The sequence below is a fragment of the Neoarius graeffei genome, chromosome 14 (assembly GCF_027579695.1).
Source record: "Neoarius graeffei isolate fNeoGra1 chromosome 14, fNeoGra1.pri, whole genome shotgun sequence".
Classification (NCBI taxonomy): domain Eukaryota; kingdom Metazoa; phylum Chordata; class Actinopteri; order Siluriformes; family Ariidae; genus Neoarius; species Neoarius graeffei.
The window spans coordinates 43,473,084-43,495,146 of NC_083582.1; the positions used below are offsets into that span (position 1 = coordinate 43,473,084).

At 41.3% G+C, this 22,063-nt stretch overlaps 1 protein-coding gene across 1 annotated transcript; it reads right to left on the bottom strand.

Moving 5' to 3' along the window:
* Positions 1–98: 98 nt before the first annotated feature.
* On the bottom strand, positions 99–20,872 carry pms2 (PMS1 homolog 2, mismatch repair system component). Its single transcript, XM_060939732.1, has 15 exons — positions 20,594–20,872; positions 16,311–16,450; positions 16,115–16,201; positions 15,929–16,031; positions 15,385–15,568; positions 15,116–15,283; positions 12,246–12,340; positions 9,596–9,695; positions 9,431–9,515; positions 9,162–9,314; positions 8,216–9,074; positions 7,929–8,096; positions 7,746–7,846; positions 7,481–7,650; positions 99–1,719 (listed from the first exon to the last, which is right to left on the bottom strand). The coding sequence occupies exons 1-15, from the start codon at positions 20,605–20,607 to the stop codon at positions 1,576–1,578; spliced, it is 2,571 nt and encodes an 856-aa protein (XP_060795715.1). The 5' UTR covers positions 20,608–20,872; the 3' UTR covers positions 99–1,575.
* Positions 20,873–22,063: the final 1,191 nt, after the last annotated feature.

Below are 22,063 nucleotides of genomic sequence, written 5' to 3' on the forward strand. Positions count from 1 at the left end.
AATGGATGGATGGATACATACACACACACACACACTGGAACTAGGGTTAACCCTAGATTTCTGAATAGGCGGTATGGTAAACTGTAAAGTATCCATATCTGTAAGGGCATTAAGAATTTTTTGGAATGTATGAGAAATAAATAATTGCAGAATGTATGCAGAAATTAAAATTTATTAGCGGTTATGATCCGTACAAAATTCCTCAAAATGATTGAACTGACGATGTACATTTGTTGCCTAGTGTTACCTACATAGATGTTGGAATGTACCTTCTCGCTGCATTTTGTTTAAAAAAAAAAAAGGTGTGATTTGTTTACACCCCATAATAAAACGTGTCGCATCCTAAGAACCGTTGCAAAGATGCGTACAAAAAGCCCAAGAATGCCTACTTAGCCAGGCAAAAACAATACAGGATTTATCATGTAGTGTCCTGATCCCCACATCTTTAACCCCCCCCAAAAAATAATAATAATTGTACTGTTCCATGCTCTTCCAGGTTTTCATCCGCTTGTCTGTGTAGAATGAGCTCTACAAATGGATAATTTTCCAACTCATAGGAAAAATCCTTCTTTACTAGTATGTAGGGATCTATCCCATTACAAAGAGCAACTTTCTGAAGATACCTTGACCATGCATTGGCCTCTAAACTGAGAAAATAGTCAGAGACAGTTTCACAAGTTCTTTACATGCCGCCGGCCAAATCAGTTCGCATGACCACCACTTCAGTCACCGGAAGTAAACTCACAAGCCACTCACAAAGAACGACCGAAAAACCTTTAACTTCGTGGATTGTCAGTGAAAAAAAATGGCAAGATGGTGGCCGCACGCTGCGACTGTACGGCAGGCCTTGGGGAGGGAGGGAGAGAGAGAGAGAGCTGTTCTCACATTGTTGTGGGCTCAAAGCTGGAGTGAAACAAAGAGATTCACTGACAGTTACAGATTAAAAAAAAGGCAGACTGGGTTCTTCTTACTGCTGTGAAAAAAAATCTCCTCCCGGATCAGAGATATTTCCTTTCTAAAGAAATGCCCAAGTCAAGTTCCTAAGCCACAATCACAAGTTCAAGACAAATTTCCAGGGAGACAGTAATACCTTTTTCTCTATTTGAATGATTGGAACCAAAAACAGTGCAAAAGTGAACCATATTTAAGACAAATTAAACCTTGTTTAGTTGTCCCCCAGAAAAAATTATCACATGACATCACACGCAAGATACACTCGTCGACCCGGGCGCTACTTCATGAATTGGCCTGTTAAAGCAGCCTGTGTACAGCAACAGGTTGCTTAGTGATAGTGTTTGTACGATGGGCCACATGGGTCAAACCTCACAAGCATTTATCATCTCTGCTAACAGCTCTTTATTCAGGAAAAAACAAAGATAAAAGACATTTGAATAGAAAAGATAAAAGAAATTTGTGAATATAAAAACAGTAGGTTGAATGATAAAGTTAAATGAAATGTACACACAGAGCAACAAATATTAAAACAGTACGTGTCTGTCTGTACAGGAAACATTTATACAGGTATACAAATCTGCTCCAGCTTGAAAGAAATACAGCAATCAAATGTTTCATGCATCAGTCCTGAGAAATGACATCAAGGTTCACCAGGTGCCTCATGGTCGGCCTGCCGTGAGGACAGTTCCAAGGCTGCTCAATTTCCCCCATGTGGGCCACAAGCTTCTTCATCTCACTGGTGTTCAGTGCAGTCCCGATCATTACCTATGACAAAAACAACTCAAAAACAACTTTGGAAACATGACAAAAGCCATTCATTCATTTTCATCCTTTTCTGTACTGCTTATCCATTGTGGGTCGTGGGTGAGCCAATCCCAGCTGACACATATACCCCTTTTCCACTAAATCAGTTCCAGGGCTGGTTCGGAGCCAGTGCTGGTGCTGGTTCACAACTCGTTCAACTTGCGAGCCAGCTGAGAACCAGTTTGCTTTTCCATAGCTCGCGGAGCTACATCATTACGTCGCTGTATACGTCAGTTACGTCGCTGTATACGTCATTTACGTCGCTACGTTTGCATAAACCTTGGCGCGAATATCGAAGCAAAAACAACAATAATAAATGACTTCGCGTTTGTACAGCTGCGGCTTCTCGTCGCTTAAAAATGGTGATCTTTCGCGGTCTTGTTATTGTTGTTGGTCTTAACAACTCCGCCCCCCCCCGCTGACGTAAGCGGTTCTTTCCTCTGGCCCAGCAGAGAGTTGGTGCTAGCCTGGAACTGGTTTTTCTGGCCCCAGACCCAGTTCTTTGTCAGTGGAAACAGAAAACCCGGTTCCAAACTAAGCACTGGCCCTGAACCAGCCCTGGAACTGCTTTGGTGGAAAAGGGGCAAGAGTGAGAGGTGGTGTACACCCTGAACACTAATCAATCACAGGGCTAACACAGAAAGACAGACGGCCATTCACACACACAATCACATGTCTGGCAATTAAAGGGGCACTGAAGTCATTTTTAAACTTGCTTTACTTCCTAATTAACGTGTTATTCAATTACGTTTTCGGTTTACTAACCTTATATCGCGACTCGTATTGGCAACTAATTGCAGTTATATATTATACTTATCGGCCTATTGTAGCTCGTTTGGTCCACGGCAGACGTCGCTTACCCGTGGGATCTTCATGAGACTTCGAAACGTGAAGTGTCGGCCAGGTGTCAGTGCCGCCATTTTGAAAACTGTTTTCCAAGCGAAATATTGCACAAAAACGAGTTTAAATGACGATTACTGCCTACTTTTTTCAAACTGCTATCAAAACAAACAAAAACTTCCAGCTTGATCAAGTCAGCATTCGAAAGAGGGCGCGTGCGTCTTTTGACAATCGTGTCCGAAATCACTCCCTACGGCACTATATAGTGGGGACGCCATCTTGTAGTGCTGTCCGCGCTGAAAGAAATCAAATTAAAAGTCTCAAATTTGATTTAATAAAAGGCAGCGGCAAAGAAGAAAGTATTCAGCCTTGATTTAAAAAAAAAAAAAAAAAGATGCAGGTACTTTGTATTTATTAATGTGGGAAATATGCTCAGTATAATATGTATTTATCACAAAAACACATGCATGTATTTATTATTTTGAAAACCCACCAGCCGACTGATCTGGCATGTTTTAATTGTGCAACAGTGATGACGTAAATACCAGCGCGATGGACTAGTGTCCGAAAGCGGTTTTTCCTCTATATAGTAATTCCTTATGTAAGGAGTAGTGAACGAGCGAGCGATTTCGGACACTGGGAACGTTGGCAGATGTTGGTCACTTTGATTTCCGCTGTACGTTTTACTTCCGTCCTACGATGTCTCGCACAGGTCTCAACGAATCTCGTTTACGGCCATTGCTTTGACATATGGACTGATATATTACACAGCATATTTCAAACACTCATAACTTGCTATAGCAGTGACAAAATAGCTATCAAAAATGCATTCCTATATTTAATAAAATAAGATAAGTAGAATTTTGATAATTAAAAAAAAAAAAATTCCCTTCAGTTCTCCTTTAAGAGTAGCCAGTTGACCTAATCCACAGTGTGGTCCAGTGCAATGACACTGACCTGGTGCTGCTATGAGTGTATCACATACTGCAGTGTTTCTGAGGCTTTTAAACAGCTAAGTACATGAATATGAAAATAAATTATATATATATATATAAAAAATTCATACATTCATCTTCAGTAATGGGCAGCACAGTGGTGCAGTGATTAGCTCTATTGCTTCACAGCAAGAAGGTTCCGGGTTCGAACCTCAACAGCCGATGGGGTCCTTTCTGTGTGGAGTTTGCATGTTCTCCCTGTGTCTGTGTGGGTTTCATCCGGGTGCTCCGGTTTCCCCCACAGTCCAAAGACATGCAGATCAGGTAAAAATACCCAGGTCACTGGGGTTGTACAAGCCAGTGCATTCTTAGTGCTGGTCCCAATCCCAGACAGATTGAGGAGGGTTGCATCGGGAAGGGCATCCGGTGTAAAACCTATGCCAAATCAAATATGCGGAACCGATCCTGACGGGAGCAGCCGAAAGAAGAAGGAAACCTATGCAGGCATGCAAACAACATGCAAACTCCACACAGAAAGGCCCCAGTCAACCGGCAGGTTCAAACCCAGCACATAACAGCATCAACCACAACAAAACCACTAAACATCACATTCAAAGACAAAATCATCATTAACTCAAAACACAAACAGGAAAGAGCACTTTTTCAGTCCATTATCTAGCTAGTCGAGCGAAAAGGATTTCAATGCAAAGTCCCTTACGCTATTAGAGTGAGGAGTAATTCTTTCGTTTGAATATCAAGGCCCCTTTAGGAGGGTTTTCATCATTTGCATACTTGTATTAAAGTGCATATCACGGGTAAATTCAGGAGCAAGATCAGTGTAATTCTCCTATTTTATATTAAACTTTGGTCAAATATCTGTAACATTCTGCATCCTCTGCAATTTTTTTTACCTTGCGCAATACCAGAAAAATTCAGTTGAAAATCAAGCTATTTCAGGCGAATTGGTCCGCCTCTGAAAAAACTTGGCATTTGGATTTCCCGGGAAACATTGATTTTCGTGATGTCGCGTGCGGGACGCCTCCCTCTGAATCCTACGTCAGCGCTGGTTTGTTTATGAGAAAACGACCTGGTGGTTTTCTGCAAATTTCTTCAATGTTATCGGGTAATTATTAAAATGGTTAACAGATGTATCATAGGAGGGTGTAGCAACACCAATCTTGATGGGATTAGTACTCATCGTTTCCCAAAAGACCGGACAATGAGAGAGAAACGGGAGCGCTTGGTCTACACAGGCTGGGCACTGAAACTGTGCAAAGCTCTCGCAGCCTGCTGGTGCTTCCGCAGATGTCGTCACGAATCTGGCTCCAGACCCCCTTGGGATTTTTCCAGACACGTTTTGTTATTTTATTTTGCTGTAGACAGATGGCCTTGTGTAAAATTACCCCTTCTGGATGAGTGTGTAAAAGGGACATTCTTTCATATAAAAACGAAATTGGTCCAGAGTATGCACTTTAAGCACTCAGTTTTGCATAGCATTATCAATGAACATCACGTGAATGCCCTTGTTAAAAATAAGCATGGAAAAAAAAAAAAAAAGCATCAGTAGACTCATTTAGGCTCATACTTCCTCTTACTATAAACATCCTATAGCTCGGTCTCAGATTGGCACACACTGCAGCCAATCAACAACGAGCATTTGAGTTTCAGTAAGGACTATTGTTGGTTTGTTGGTATTTTGCACTTAAGTATCTTCTAAGTCAGACCTGGGCATTTTCCGGCCCGCGGGCCGCATCCGGCCCTTTGGTTCATTCTGACCGGCCCGCGTAAGGTTAATGAGAAATTACAAAATAAACTTATTTTCTAATTTTACCTCATGCATGGACTGAATGTGCATTGCTTTTATTTTGAAGTTGTGTTCAACAAAAACGCAATGCGCACGACATGAAAATGACATGAAATCCCATAGACATCCTAATACATAGACGGAGAGTTGGCTGTTCTGACGCGAGAAATACGGTCGCCATCTTGGAGTGGTGAGAAAGCGCGAGATATCAAGGTACTGTCTATTAGTCTAGGGGGATTCAGTTTGCCCCTTTATCCATTAAAGAAATTAAATTTGGAGTGTTTTTAAATAATAACAAAATTGAATATGGTATTAATAATTTACTACTTTTAGGTAAACATTTTATTCACAAATGTCGTTTTATTTAAAACTAAACCTTATGTTACACACTGGAAGAATGACCTCAAGCTTTTTGCCAAATCTTTAAAGTTAGTTGAAAATAAGGATGTTGGTTATTTTATATCTTTTTTGGATGACTTTGATTTACTCGATTAACATATGTAAAGGTAGTTAAGTAACCCCTTTCTTGTTCATATTTTTTACTTTATTGCTATGTGTGTGTTTTACTATTTTGATGTTTTGGATCTGTATATATATATATATATATATATATATATATATATATATATATATATATATATATATATGGTGCTCTATTTGTTTGTATTTTGAATGTTTTGGGAAATAATAATAATAAAAAAAAGTACCATCTATTACTGCACGACTGAAGAAGACGACAAGAGACAAGCTGCCAGGCTGGTGCTCAGCGTACTCCTGCTCAAACGAGCGAACCGTTTCAAACAGAAGCAGGGGGATTACTTTTCACAAGTAAGATTTAACATTACCGTACTATTTGTTGTTTTTTTTTTAAATAGTATATTACCAGAGCTGAAAAGGAGCTAAGAGACTTAAATCGTCATCAGGTAGTGGTTTCACGAGTGATGTTTTAATGTTGTATGCTAATATTATATATATTGTTATTAAATGTTTATTCATATACTACCTTTTTTGTTTATTTATTTACTACATTGTTATATTTTTTATGTTTGACATTAATTTGTTATAAATAAATGTTTTGATGTGCTTTAAAACAAGACAAAAAATGTTTGTGGTCAATATATGGTCATCACACATTGTCCTACATACCAAACAAAGTGCCCCACTCAACCTGAATACATCAGCTTTGCTGAAGGGGGGTCAGATTGTGTTGAAGGATGTAAAAGGCTCTTATAAATTCACTGACTAGATTAATTTCCCCTTTGATATGTTCTTAACAATCTATTTAAAGAAAACATACACACATTTGAATCATTATAATGGATTTAGATTGTTAAAACCGCATTTTATTTGCAACAGATTGGTGGTTGTAGCCGATAGAAAAACGTTAAGCTGTTTATATCTAATGTATTTAGTATTACACTGAGTGCAGCGGATCACCACTCCAAGATGGCGGCCCCGCGTCTCGTCAGCGCTTTTAGAATTTACATTGGATGCTCCGTCTATGTATTAGGATGTCTATGTGAAATCCCACGAAACCTAATCCCGCGATAACTACTTCCGTAATTTGTCCAGACCAACCACAAACTTGCATGTCATACTTCAAACGGTCCAGCCAATCACATCGTGTGACGTCGCCAGCAGGCGCCGGAGCCGATCTCCGGCGAAAAGCAGCAAATGCGGTGATTAAACTACAAATGTGGGCATCATTATTATAATATGATGCATCTTGCTTGATATTTGGAGTAGAAAGACAATATTGTGATGTCTTTATTGTGTTTTGGGGTGAATGTGACTGGAAAAAAAAAAAAAAAAAAGGTACAAACGTTCACATTTTGTTAACCATTGTTTTGGGAAATTTGATTGAATAAATGACTTTTTTTGTAAGGCAACCTCGTTTTTTCCATACTCTTACCAGTCTTAGCAGCTTGTAAAAACAATGTTATTTATTGCTTTATATAAAGAAATACAATTAATATTATGCAGAATTTAGTTCAGCCTTTTGGTCCGGCCCTCCACAAAATTTTCTGTTTCTCATGTGGCCCCATGGGAAAAATAATTGCCCACCCCTGTTCTAAGTGATCTATGCTATTGATGTGTAGTACGTGTTAGTATTAGAATAATGCAAACGTGAGGCTGTACTTACTGATTTACGGCATGCTCTCGATGCAAACATCTGCCTGACTCGAGAGGGCCTGCACATGACTCCAGAACTGTCACTAAGCATGAAGATAAGCTCCTCGATGTCACTTGGGCCAAAGGTCCAGTTCTTACTTGTGGGTACAGATATTAGCTTCACTCTCTCCATGACTGGTGCTATAAAACATGACATCACACTTATAATAAACTTCTATTTAAGGCACAAAGGAACACAGTGAGCTTGTAAATACTGCGTGTGCCCCTGCATGTACCATTCTCATCAATGAGGAAGTCGAAGCCATTTTTCTTGAAGATTTCGAGATTTTCAATCAGTATAGTTTCACTTACAGCAGGCAGGTGGAGATTCTGTGGACTGAGATGAAAACAGAAAAGAGCTTTTTAGTTCAAAATTGATGTCAATTACTTTTATAATACGCATCAAAGTCCAGACTTACACTATAAGTCTCTGTCCTTTTAGCACAGTGTCCTGTTGTAGCATCTCAAAGTTGTACTTTTCGTCTGTCGCGTGCTGGTCGATAATAAAAAGATCGGATTTTAACTTGGTAATGATAAAACCCAGGTTGAACTGACCAATTACCTCCATCTCCTTAAACATGTCCTTGCTTAAAAAAAAAAAAACGAAAAAAAAAAATACATATTAACAAATAGACAAACCATGTAAATGCATCAGATAGTTATTAAAAATTCCGTTTAAAAAAAAATAATAAAGTGATCCCTTTACCTGATCTCTTTCTTCAACTCATTCTCTGCATTCTGGCTTTCTCCAGGGTTAATTTTTGCCCTGAAGCGTCTATATTTTGGCTCCTGATCATTCTGCTTCATTTGCTGGGTCTTTTGTCTCTCCATCCTTCCAACCAACTCGGTCATTGAAAACTGCAAAGGCACGGTTTTCTTCTGCATTCTGACAGGTTTGTCAAACAGTCCACAGGAAGTATCGCTCGCACTCGAGGATGGCAGTTGGGGCTCTTCTGATAGGTTATCATCCCGCCTACATTTTTTTGCCTTGGGACTCAAAGTCTTTTCAGGATTAATAACAGACACTGTCTCTTGCTCAGAAGTTTCTAAAACATCATGCACCTCATCTACAGACTCACTGTCAGGCTTCGTTTTAATGCTAGGTTCCTCTAAAGCCAAGTCTGGAGAGTCGATTTCAGAACTGCTTCCACACAGAGTCTCTGGGGTTTCTGTGAAGGAGCCTTGCTCTGACAGACCTGAATCAGCCTCCATGTCTGATTTGTGCTCATGCTTGGTTAGGCCCAATTTCAAAGCTTTCAGTGGTGATGTTGCTTTTTCAGAAGCAGTATCTGGTAATCTACTATAGTTAGTCTTTTCGGAGCTATGGAAAAAAGACTGCATCTTTTTTTGAGTTGGACCATTATGCACAGTTTTATTGTTGGAGGTCTTTGTCCCAGTACCAGTAACCTGCTGTTTTGAAAATGCCGCCTTTAGTCCAGCTAAGTTAAAAAACGTCTTTGGGGTCCGTGTCAAAGTCTCTGAATCATCTTCTGAAGTCAATCCAGTCAGCGAAGCTTTCGGAGGATCTTCTGAACTGTTAGCAGAGTCACTACATCTGGAAAAACCTGACAAACAAGAACGGTGAAACAAAATTATAATTTGTCTGAATGTGTCATATTGAACATGAGAATGCAGTGATTTGGCACACATACTGCCTGTGATTTGTGGTGTGTGATTGAGACTGATTTTATTGACTCCAGTCTCATACATAGCAATGAGAGAGCACTTCAGGATAGCAAGCAACAGCTTCTCTTCCTGCAGAAATATCTGACGCTTATCGGGTGTAACGTTTACGTCGACACATTCTACATGGTGGAGAATAACAGAAATTAGAAAACCAAAGTGTTGAGCACAATATGCTACATATACTGTATGTGACCTAGCTATGTTTTTTATAGTATGAGCTTTCGGTATTTCTCACCTGAAGCAACGGAAATGTTTAGAGCAACAAACGGGTACTGATGACGGTTGAACATGTGGTAGACTTCATTTACAAGTTTGGAAATCTGTAAGTGCACATTAGTGAGAAAAAAAAAAAAAAATTGTATACAAGCTGAATAACAACAATTAAAGTAAACGTAGGTACCTTGGATGGATCACAGGGCCTTTTATTAATAAAAAAGAACTGCCGGTCAGTTGCACTTCGTCCCACACCGTGGTCGGCTTGTGAGACATAGCCAGAGATCCTTGAATGCAAGTGTAAACAAATGAAGAACCCTTAATAGACCATTAAAAAAAAAAACGAAAAACAAAACCCATCTGCATGGGAAACAGAGTCATAATTTGGATGCATCAGTGCACTACTAACATTGCTGATTCTGAATCACAGTAAAATTTATACTTTTTTTTTTTTGCCATTTAGTTTAGTTCAACCGCATACTGCACATAATTAAATAAACCAAAAAGAAAGAAAATGAAAAAATGTTGGCACCCAAGTATGAAGAACACTGAGCAGGCACTCAAAAAAAAAAGTTCCTACATAATTATATAAATGACCAGTATTTTAACAGCTAACATTTTATGTACTGCATCTAGTGTTTCTTTTCTCTTTTTGTTCGTCCGGCTAAATATCCATAACATATGGCATTTCTGCAGCACTACAGCTCTGCCCTTTGGTTCAGTTTGCACCTCACATCTCAGTTTAGCAGCTCACACCTACAAAAATCCAACACGTGGCATGTTTGGTTCACTTTCTGCAGTTGGTTTGATTCAGAGTCGAATCATTTTCTCAATACAATTATGCTATACTTCACTTGGAAGTAGATCAAGATCACCTCACTCAGACTGTCTCAGACCGCTTATTTGGTTTTCATTGGAGTGTGATTGCTGCACTGTCTAAATGAAACACACCAAAGAGGAAACACAGCGGGGTTTGATCCAAACAGACTAAAATGTGGATATGTGAAACACCCCTTAAATTCACCGGCCACTTTATTAGGAACACCCATACACCTGCCCATCCATCCATTATCTGTAGCCGCTTTATCCTGTTCTACAGGGTCGCAGGCAAGCTGGAGCCTATCCCAGCTGACTACGGGCGAAAGGCGGGGTACACCCTGGACAAGTCGCCAGGTCATCACAGGGCTGACACATAGACACAGACAACCATTCACACTCACATTCACACCTACGGTCAATTTAGAGTCACCAGTTAACCTAACCTGCATGTCTTTGGACTGTGGGGGAAACCGGAGCACCCGGAGGAAACCCACACGGACACGGGGAGAACATGCAAACTCCACACAGAAAGGCCCTCGCCGGCCACAGGGCTCGAACCCGGACCTTCTTGCTGTGAGGCGGCAGTGCTAACCACTACACCACCATGCCATTTTATGGAATTATCTAATCAGCCAATCCCTTGACAGCAGCACAATGTCTGTCAATCAAAATCAAGTGCTTCAGTTAACGTTCACTTCAAACATCAGAATGGGAAAACATTGTGATCTCTGTGACTTTCACTGTTGGTGCCAGATGGACTGATCTGAGTATTTCAGAAACTGCTGATCTCCTGGGGTTTTCTCACACAACAGTCTCTAGAGTTTACACAGAATCAATCAATCAATCAAATTTTATTTATATAGCCCTTTACAATAACCAAAAGGTACCCAAAGTGCTTTACATCAAAGCCATAAAACAGAACACCAAAACACATAAAAACACAGGTTTTGACTGCGGAAGGTGCCACCGTGCTGCAGATTACCAAAAGCCTTTCAGAAGTACATGAAATAAAAAACAGACGAAACGAAGCACCCCTCAAAAACAAGACTCCCCTAGTCCGGATTGTATGCCAATCTAAAAAAGTAGGTCTTCAACTTTGATTTAAAAAGGCCGGGATCAATAGTGGTGCGAATGTCAGGGGGCAGATTGTTCCACAGTCTGGGAGCAGCGACAGCAAAAGAACGATCACCCCACTGTTTATATCTCGACCTTGGAACTTCTAACAGAAGCTGACCCGAAGAACGCAGGGCCCTACCATGATCACGAATAGTTAAAATCTCAGACAAGTAAGAGGGAGCCAGGCCATTGATGGCATTAAAAACAAACAACAGAAGTTTAAAATCAATTCTAAGACGGACTGGAAGCCAATGGAGTGACGACAACAGAGGAGTAATGTGTTCATGTCTAGACGTGCTTGTTAAAAATCGGGCCGCAGCGTTCTGTACAAGTTGAAGACGTAAAATTGAAGACTGGCTGAGGCCAACATACAGGGCATTACAATAGTCCAGTCTCGAACTGATAAATGCATGAATTGCCTTCTCGAGATCCTGCCGACTGAGAAACGGCTTCGCTTTGGCCAAGAGACGAATGGTGCAAAAAACAAAAAACACTGAGTGAGCAACAGTTCTGTGGGTGTAAACGCTTTGTTGTTAAGAGAGGTCAGAGGGAAATGGCCTGGGGTGGGTTTCCTAAAAGCCTCTTAACGCTAAGAGCATCTTAACTAGGAGAGAGTGTGTTCATTGTGCTACTCGCGCTACCATTTAACGATGATCTTTGTGCTGCGAAGCTTTTGGGAAACTTGGCACAGATTGGTTTGAGCTGCCAGGAAGGGTATAGCAACTCATAGCAACTCTTTACAGCCATGGTGAGCAGAAAAGCATCTCAGCATACAACAGCAGAAGACCACATTGGGTTCCACTCCTGCCAGCCAATAACAGGAACAAGTTCCTATTAAAGTGGCCAGCGAGTGTATAGAATTTACCTGATAACCATACTAAGAAGAGAGACATGAAACTCACGTGAAAAGGTCGTTAGGAAGTTCCCCAGTTAAGCCGTAATCCTCTTTAACGCTCTCATTGGGAGATATTTGCTGAAAAGGAAGTAAACTCTGGACCTGTGAAGAGAGTATTATCCAGATTAATAAGGGTACAATTAATCCAAAAACAAATATCTGAGATAGAATCGCTGCTTTCTAATGGATATTTTAAAAAGTTTAAAAGGTGTCTCGCATATTGTCCTCACAACTTTTCCATAAAATTCAGGCAGTGTCTCATCTACATACCATTTCATATTTAATACATCCAGGACATGATTATAATGTTTTGTCTCATAAGTAATTCTACTGTAACTGAGGTCGAGGAGTCACAGAGCTACAATCCTGTGATGTCTAATTCAGCATGTTATTCCATGAACAGCTGTATTTTCTCTGAGTGTTTTTCTTTCTTCAGCATGTTTGCCTCGCACAACAGCATCCTTACTACTGCACTACAAACAAAGCTCCACAAGCAGCATATAATCCTGACCTGTCAAAAATATTGACGAGTTTGACAAAACGTTACGTCTAAATTTTAATCAAACCTGAATCTGAAACACATTTCCACCGACACTGAGCTGATTCCTGGACTGGAACTAATCTAAAAATGTTGTCATTATGAAACTAGAAGGGCACTCAGAAAGCGCAGACCTTCACCAAGGACAGTAGTCGACTCTGATATGAAAATCTGCAACCACAACCACTTAACATGTCTGGATATATTTCCAAAACTATTAGAATTATGTGCCTATATGCGCATCCCAGAGAATTACTGGTACACATGAATGTGGATTGTAATATGGAGTCATCGTCTTTCTACACTGGCTGTTTTGTCATGATTGGACTTTACTGCCATCGACTGGATTTTCAGATGTATGGCACTGTTGAGTGCAGACTACTGCCAAGGCCAAATGCCATCTCATAACATTAGGGAAAGAGCAACTAAGTTTGTGGATCCACCCTGTGACTCGGATCTGCTCCAAAATTTAATGGGTTCTTCCTTTGCTCATGATACACCCTTCCACCATGTTTCATGGTAATCAGATTGGTATGTTTTGCACAATCCTACTTACAGTGAGGCAGACAGACAAACAAATGAAAAGTTGTGCAGAGCACGATACTTGCGAAAATCACAAAGAAACGCAAGTTATGGTCGATTAGGTGTTTTTACAAGATTTGACCTTGACCCACCAAAAACTAACGATGCCCTTTATTGTCACTAGTCACATGTACCAGCGAAATTAGCCGTCAACCTGTCCGTACATATACAACATACAATTGACATAGGGTAGACAGGACAGGAAGACAGGGATGAAGATAAAAAGGAAACACAACATGAGGAGAGATAAGGAAAAAAAGAACACCCCCCCCACTATGCTCCTGTCAGGAGTACAGTGTGGGAACATTTAAAAAATCTTTGCACATAAGCATACAACAACACAAGTACACTTTGAACATGGGACTTGAGGGGTAGGGGGTAAGGGGGGGGAGGAGGTAATCCAGTGCAAGCAAGCAGCCGTCCGCTCCTGCAGCCATGAAGGCGCTGGTCACACACCCGCTTGTCACACTGGGGGTAAAAATGTCGACCGCGGAAAGTTAGAGAAGGAATGCGAGGAATGAGAGAGTGTCTCCCGGCAGTGACCTTCAGGGGGAAAGGTTTCCCCAGCAACGGCCTGAACCGAGGCCGGTGCTGTCTCAGGGAGCCGAATGTCAATAAGATATAAATTGTTTGGTCTTTCCAGACGCAGTCTTTGCACGTCCACACCGCTCGTCCATATCTGTCCATTCCATCCATATTGATCTCCGAAAAACGTATTCCTTGCAAAGCTGAAAGCTGCTCCGAGATAACAACCACTTTGTGGTTAAAGTTCTGAATGTCCACAGTCCGAGTGCCAACAGCTTTGCCCACCACTCCAATCATATCGGGCAGCTTTGTGGGGCTTTGAACAGCTGTCACCGTTGTCTGATTTCCTCGATATACCAGGGCAATGCCTAATCTAATTAGCAAAAGTCCTGTAATCATGGTTCTGAATAGGTAGATATCTTCAAATGTCCTCCACAGAAAGAATCACCAGGCACACGACCCGCCACCGCTCCCACGCGTCCATCGTGTAACCAGCCGCAAACGTTCCGGCAGGACAGATGGGTTCCCCCGAACCCAGGCTTCTCGTCGAGAAAACTGTGTCAATTTCGTTAGGAGACCAGTTTATCAATTCCATGCTTTTTTTAGTTTAGAAAGTAATGTAGGGAGAGTCTCTTCAAAAAGTACAGCAGACGAGACAAGACACAGAAGCACAAGCAGGGAAAAAAAAAGGAGGGAGAGGGAGAGCAGAAAATGCGACCGCCTTCCGTGGACGCACGGAGAAAAAAAAAAAAAAAGATGTCTTTGTGTGACCCTAGTGAGTTGTCCTGTGCATTTTGGTGAAGATTGGTCAAGAAATGACGACACTAGACCACCAACAAACAAACTGACAAAATCAACATACTTTAAAAAAATCTCAGATTTTCGCAAGTAACCAGACCAAAAACCAATCGCCTTGGTGGAGGTAACTACTAGGAGGTTCAGGACAGACAAATCTCATCTCCGAGCACCAACTCAGAACTAAGGAAGAAGTCATTTCTTGGCTTGAGCCTTGAGTTATTTCATCATCATGACTGCAATTAAGAAAAACAGGAACATTTGCATAGCCCTGCTGTTTATAGAAATCTATAAATATGTGCCTAGCTGACCATTTTGCTGTGCATTATGGAGCACACATGTCTGATTACAAAAAGCTCTCAAAACAGTGGAACCGGTAACTGGTTCTTAAAATAATTTACTGGTTCCCTTAAGTAGCATTGGCATTTTGTTTTTACCTGTTTCGGCCCGAACAGCGCTCCAATGTTGTCTCTCATGCTGTGGCTCCCGCTGGTGCACACTACTGTGTTACGCTTGCCTTGGCCAAGCTGATTAGTGCATGTGATGCGCACACCAGTGGAGATGATGCAGTATGACTGCAGGACGTGGATCATCTTAGAAAACTCCTGTATGGTAAAGCAGCCCAATCACTCACACACTGACATTTTCAAAATAATAATAATAATACACGATAACAGCATCTGAACTTTGCACACTGTAATTAAACCTTTTTGATGTTGCGCTGAAACTCTTTGTGGCGAACTGGCAAGGTGGAGAAGAGCTGCTGAAGGCTGACGGTGGTCCCCTGCTGCCGGGGATGGGGAGCTCGCTGGACAAGATGGCCATTGTGGTCAAAGACGAGCCGAGTGCCCACTTGGCTACTTTCATGACAGGTCACCACGCTGAGGTCACTGAGGACAGTTATTACAGAAGACTCAACTCTACAGCAAGAGCAGCTTAATGTAGTCAACATATCTCTGGTTTATTCTGACCTGGGAGAAGCACACTTCAGATCGTGTGAGTGATTCTTATACTCGTTATAAACTTCACATGAACTCAAACTGTATACTTTTATTACTTTACATTATGGGTCATATTAAAGGTGCCATTAGAGACTTCTACAGCATGTCACATGCTTTTAAATTCCTTCCAACCAACCTCAACCATTCTAGTCATGTTTGACTGTAATTGTATACATTATGTAGTTAGTATGTGTACATTATTAACTGTGTATTATGTATTTATTATAAATAAATAATATAATGACAAACCTGAGGGCACACAGTGAGCTCAGGGCTTCACCACGGAAGCCAAAAGTTTCAACATGAATTAAGTCGGAGAAATCTCTCAGTTTCGATGTATGGTGCTTTAAGGCTGTGGATACAAGAGGAAAAATGAGCATACCAAATTCAACCAAATCCCCCCCCCCCAAACTCTGTGCTGCAAATGTAACTCACTTAGGCCTTCAAAGTTCTCCTCCTCGACGCCTCGTCCATTGTCAGAGACTTCTACCAGCTCCGTCCCATTCTCTTTGAGCCTGATGTCTGAAATCCCAGTGAAAACAGCTCAGAATTAGGTTATGCTATTCTACAACCTCAACTCCTCAGGAACCCCCAGTTATACATAGGATACTCTTGAAACTCGTACACTCACCAACTTGTGTAGCACCTGCATCGATGCTGTTCTCTACCAGCTCTTTTACAGCTGTGGCCAGAGTCAGCACCACCTGCCCAGAACAGATCTGATGCACCGAGTGTTTATCAATGGCCCTGATGCCTCTGGCTGGCTCCGAGCTGGAATTGCAAACAGACAAGTCAGATTAATTTGCAGCCAACTCTAGACTAGAAACCTAACCGCAGATTGAGAGTCAGGATTTGTTTTTGGATGTTGGCATACTCTTTTCTGAAACAGGAACAGAGTGTTGAACTGCTTCACTGATTTGCACAACAGCCACCAGTGTTTGAGATGTATCAAACCCCATAGAATCTAAAATAACCTGACAGTAGTTTAGCAAATAAGATAAATATGGAGAACCGCAAAGAGTTTAAATGAGAGCCTTTGGAGTACGTCACCGCCACCTTCAAATATGCCCATGAACTCCAAACCTACTTTATTCTCGAATTCCTTGGTAGAAAAAGTGAATAGTGTGCAGAAAGACAGCTAAAAACACACTGATGAACCATGTTCGCTGCTAATGAGCTACTCCTGTCGAGCAAGACCTGCCCCAGGATAACCCATCAAAAAAATTTAATCATCCATCCATTATCTGTAGCCGCTTATCCTGTTCTACAGGGTCGCAGGCAAGCTGGAGCCTATCCCAGCTGACTATGGGCGAAAGGAGGGGTACACCCTGGACAAGTCGCCAGGTCATCGCAGGGCTGACGCATAGAGATAAACAACCATTCACACTCACGGTCAATTTAGAGCCACCAATTAGCCTAACCTGCATGTCTTTGGACTGTGGGGGAAACCAGAGCACCTGGAGGAAACCCACGCAGACACGGGGAGAACATGCAAACTCCACAAAAAAAGGCACTCACCAACCGCTGGGCTCGAACCCAGGACCTTCTTGCTGTGAGGCGACAGTGCTAACCACTACACCACCGTGCCATCAAAATGTAATAATTTCCCCAAAAATATAAAATCAAAACAAGAATATATACCAAAGTATATTTAGTAGTTGTTTTGCACTATATGGCAAAATAATTGTGGACACCCCATATGTGCTTCCACTGGAGTTTGTGGCTGTGGGGATTTATGTCCATTCAGCCACATGAGCATTAGTGAGATCAGACGAGGAGGCTCGGAGCACAGTCAGTGTTTCAATTCACTTTCACGGAGGTTGAGGTCAGGGCTCTGTGCAGGTCACTTGAGTGCTTTCACTTAAACCTTGGCACACCATGCCTTCATGGACCTTGCTTTATGCTTAGGGGTATTGTTGTCATGCTGAAACATATTTGGCCTTAAGCGCCAATGAAGGGGTATTGTAACGCTACAGTATACAAAAAGGCATTCTCGACAATTCTGTGCTATTTTGTGGCAACAGTTTGAGAAAGATCAACATATGGGTGTGATGGTCAGCCGTCCACAAACTTTTGTCTTAGACATTACCAGTCAAAAGTTTGGACACACATACTCACATGAAGATACATTCAAAGTTCTTGAATTGTTTGGATTGACTGACCTTCATATCTTAAAGCAACGATGGAAGTTGTTTCTCTTTACTTAGCCGAGCGGTTCTTCACTTAATATGGATTACTACAGTTGTGGAATAGGGCTATTTACTGTATTTTTATTATTTATTGTTTGATCTCAGTGGTGTAGTGGTTAGCGCTGTCGCCTCACAGCAAGAAGGTCCTGGGTTCGAGCCCAGTGGCCAATGGGGGCCTTTCTGTGTGGAGTTTGCATGTTCTCCCCGTGTCCGCGTGGGTTTCCTCCGGGTGCTCCGGTTTCCCCCACAGTCCAAAGGCATGCAGGTTAGGTTAACTGGTGGCTCTAAATTGACCGTAGGTGTGAATGTAAGTGGGAATGGTTGTTTGTCTCTGTGTCAGCCCTGCGATGATCTGGTGACTTGTCCAGCGTGTACCCCTCCTCTTGCACATAGTCAGCTGGGATAGACTCCAGCTTGCCTGCGACCCTGCACAGGATAAGCGGATAATGGATAGATAGATGGATGTTTGATCTCAAATGCATTAAGAAGGCAAGAAATTCAACTAATTAACTTTTGACGAGGCACACTTGTTAATTGAAAAGCATTCCAGGTGACTACCTCATGAAGCTGGTTAAGATAATGCCAACAGCGTGCAAAGCGTCATCAAGGTAAATGCTGGGTACTTTGAAGAATCTAAAATATCAAACATTTTGCTTTGTTTGCACTTTTTTTGCTTACTACACAATTCCATGTGTTATTTCATAGTTTTGATGCTTTCAGCATCACTTTACAATGCAGAAAATAATAAAAAAGAAAAGAAAAACCACTGAATTAGAAGGCACGTCCAAACTTTTGACTCATACTGTATATCGAATGGCATTGCAGTGCTGTTCATAACATTGAGGGACAGGTACTAAAAGCTTTGAAATACCAATTTTGATTTTATGGATGGGTGGCACGGTGGTGTAGTGGTTAGCGCTATCGCCTCACAGCAAGAAGGTCCTGGGTTCGAGCCCCGGGGCCGGCGAGGGCCTTTCTGTGTGGAGTTTGCATGTTCTCCCCGTGTCCGCGTGGGTTTCCTCCGGGTGCTCCGGTTTCCCCCACAGTCCAAAGACATGCAGGTTAGGTTAACTGGTGACTCTAAATTGACCGTAGGTGTGAATGTGAGTGTGAATGGTTGTCTGTGTCTATGTGTCAGCCCTGTGATGACCTGGCGACTTGTCCAGGGTGTACCCCGCCTTTCACCCGTAGTCAGCTGGGATAGGCTCCAGCTTGCCCGCGACCCTGTAGAACAGGATAAACGGCTAGAGATAATGAGATTTATATATATATATATATATATATATATATATATATACACACACACACAACCATTCAAAAGTTTGGGGTCACTTTGAAATGTCCTTATTTTTGAAAGAAAAGCACTGTTCTTTTCAATGAAGATCACTTTAAACTAATCAGAAATCCACTCTATACATTGCTAATGTGGTAAATGACTATTCTAGCTGCAAATGTCTGGTTTTTGGTGCAATATCTCCATAGGTGTATAGAGGCCCATTTCCAGCAACTCTCACTCCAGTGTTCTAATGGTACAATGTGTTTGCTCATTGCCTCAGAAGGCTAATGGATGATTAGAAAACCCTTGTACAATCATGTTAGCACAGCTGAAAACAGTTGAGCTCTTTAGAGAAGCTATAAAACTGACCTTCCTTTGAGCAGATTGAGTTTCTGGAGCATCACATTTGTGGGGTCGATTAAATGCTCAAAAGGGCCAGAAAAATGTCTTGACTATATTTTCTATTCATTTTACAACTTATGGTGGTAAATACAAGTGTGACTTTTCATGGAAAACACAAAATTGTCTGGGTGACCCCAAACTTTCGAACGGTAGTGTATATATAAAGTGTTTCGTTGTATAGTAATGTGCAATGACAAAGAATCAATCAATAAATAAAACTTGAACCCCTCAGACCAGTTGAATATTGTTGCTATGTGCATCTCTTCATTGGGCGTCACGGTGGCGTAGTGGTTAGCGCTGTCGCCTCACAGCAAGAAAGTTCTGGGTTCAAACCCAGCGGCCAGCAAGGGCCTTTCTGTGTGGAGTTTGCATGTTCTCCCCGTGTCTGTGTGGGTTTCCTCCGGGTGCTCCGGTTTCCCCCACAATCGAAAGACATGCAGGTTAGGTTGACATAGGGTGAGGTGCGCCTGAGTGAGGCACCTAACTCCCAACTGCTCCCCGGGCGCTGTTAGCATGGCCGCCCACTGCTCTGGGTATGTGTGTGTGCTCATTGTGCATGTGTGTGTTCACTGCTTCAGATGGGTTAAATGCAGAGAGGAAATTTCACAAGTGTGTGATGAATAAAGTTGTGCTTTCTTTCTCTTTCATAGCTTCTAATGGCTACTTCCAGCATGATGATGCATCATGTCACAAAGCAAAAGTCATCTCAAACTGGTTTCGTGAACATGACAAGGAGCTGAATGTTCTTCAGTGGTCTTCCCAGTCACCGGATCTGAATCCAGTAGAACAGCTTTGGGATGCGGTAGAACAGCATGAAAGTGGACCTGAAAAATCTGCAGGAATTGCATGATGCAGTCATGTCAACATGGACCAGAATGCAAAGGAATGTTTCCAACATCTTGTGGAACCCATATCATGAAGAACTGAGGCTGTTTTGAGAGCAAAGAGAAGCCCTGCCCAGTGTTAGAAACTGCTGCTGATGTGCATGGGTTAAATATATGGAAAAAGCTCAAAACTCTAAAATGAAAAATCAGAAGAAGAACTCACCAAGCGTCTGTCATGGTGCCTGAGGTCCTAACACCTCCTGAAGGGCTTGCAGGCAGGACTGGCCATTACACTGTCTATAGCTGACTTTCACTTTAATTGTTTGAAGGTTAGTTAGCTAACCAAGCGGCACTGTTTGAACAGTTTTCCCATTTTAGCATTAAGTTTATACGTTGCTAATTTACACAGTGTACTGAACAATATATCAGCAACAATATTATTTATATTACACAAACCATTCTCTTCCACATCATTACTACAACTTCCCGCTAGATGCAGTAAGGCGGCCCATGTGAACGAGTTCAGCCGGAAATGCACAGGTTCGTTGATCTACATTTCATTAAATAAGGAAGCACTGTGTGGTGCATGATATATAGATCCGAACGACGTATTGTTTGTGTTACCGAGCGTAATGTCGTCATTTCAGGGGCGACCTCATCAATGACGTATCCAGTACATTATTCCATCTAGAAGCGGTAGGAATAGTTAACAAGATGTTTTATTTGGTTTTACCACTTATAGCAAGGAGTTGGAGGAGGAATATTTTCTTTGTAATTTAATTATTATTTTAGCTAAATTCCATATTCATAAGTGCAAGGTCATAAAAATTAAGCCATCCTTTACTTATTTTTTTAAAGATCTAGAGATTTATATTAATACCATTTCTGCCTCACTTAGCACAAAAGCTATCAAGACTGTGAAACTGTGTACGAAGTTTAATATTGTATTGTAAATGTGTGTTTTTGCTTTGTTTGTATGTATACTGTATAACCCCTGGCGTGTAGTTATTGTATCTTTCTTTCGTTCATACAATTCTGTACTTGTTTATTATCTGTAATAAAAAAAAAAGCAGTAGGAATAGTAACTCATTTTCTTTGCACATGCTGGTGTTGAGGGTAATGAGCAGGTGGACAAGTTAGCCAAACAAACACTCAAGCATAAAGAGGTAGATTTACTAATCCCTGTGAGTAAGGCGGAGGCTAAGGTCTTTATAAAGAATCATGCCAAATCAATCTGGCAGGAATACTGGGATGATAATGAAAAGGGCAGACATCTGTACAACATCCAAAAACAGGTGGACAAAGGAAGAATGGAAGGTAGAAGTAGGAAAGATGAGAGCATGATAACCCATCTAAGAATTGGTCACACAGGGCTTAACGGTACACTAAAAATAATAGGCAAACATCACACAGGAAACAGTGATTACTGTAGCCAGCTGGAAACAGTAGAGCATGTTTTATTTCACTGCAAGCAGTATGAGGAAGAAAGAAGAAACCTTTGTCAGTCATTAAGCACAGTGAAACACAGCAGTTTTAATCTACTTGGCATCTTGGGTAAGGCATCTAGCCATATATATCATTTTGTTCTCAGATTTCTCAAAGAAACTGGGCTAGCCCAGAGGATATATATATATATATATATATATATATATATATATATATATATATATAATTTTTTTAATTTAATCCAATA

Excerpts from the sequence above, each read along its gene's own strand:
- pms2 (XM_060939732.1), bottom strand. Across the intron at positions 15,284-15,384 it reads TTCAGCGCAACATCAAAAAG|GAGTTTTCTAAGATGATCCA; the intron begins GTTTAATTACAG and ends TTTACCATACAG. Across the intron at positions 1,720-7,480 it reads CGAGAGCATGCCGTAAATCA|GTAATGATCGGGACTGCACT; the intron begins GTAAGTACAGCC and ends TTTTTGTCATAG.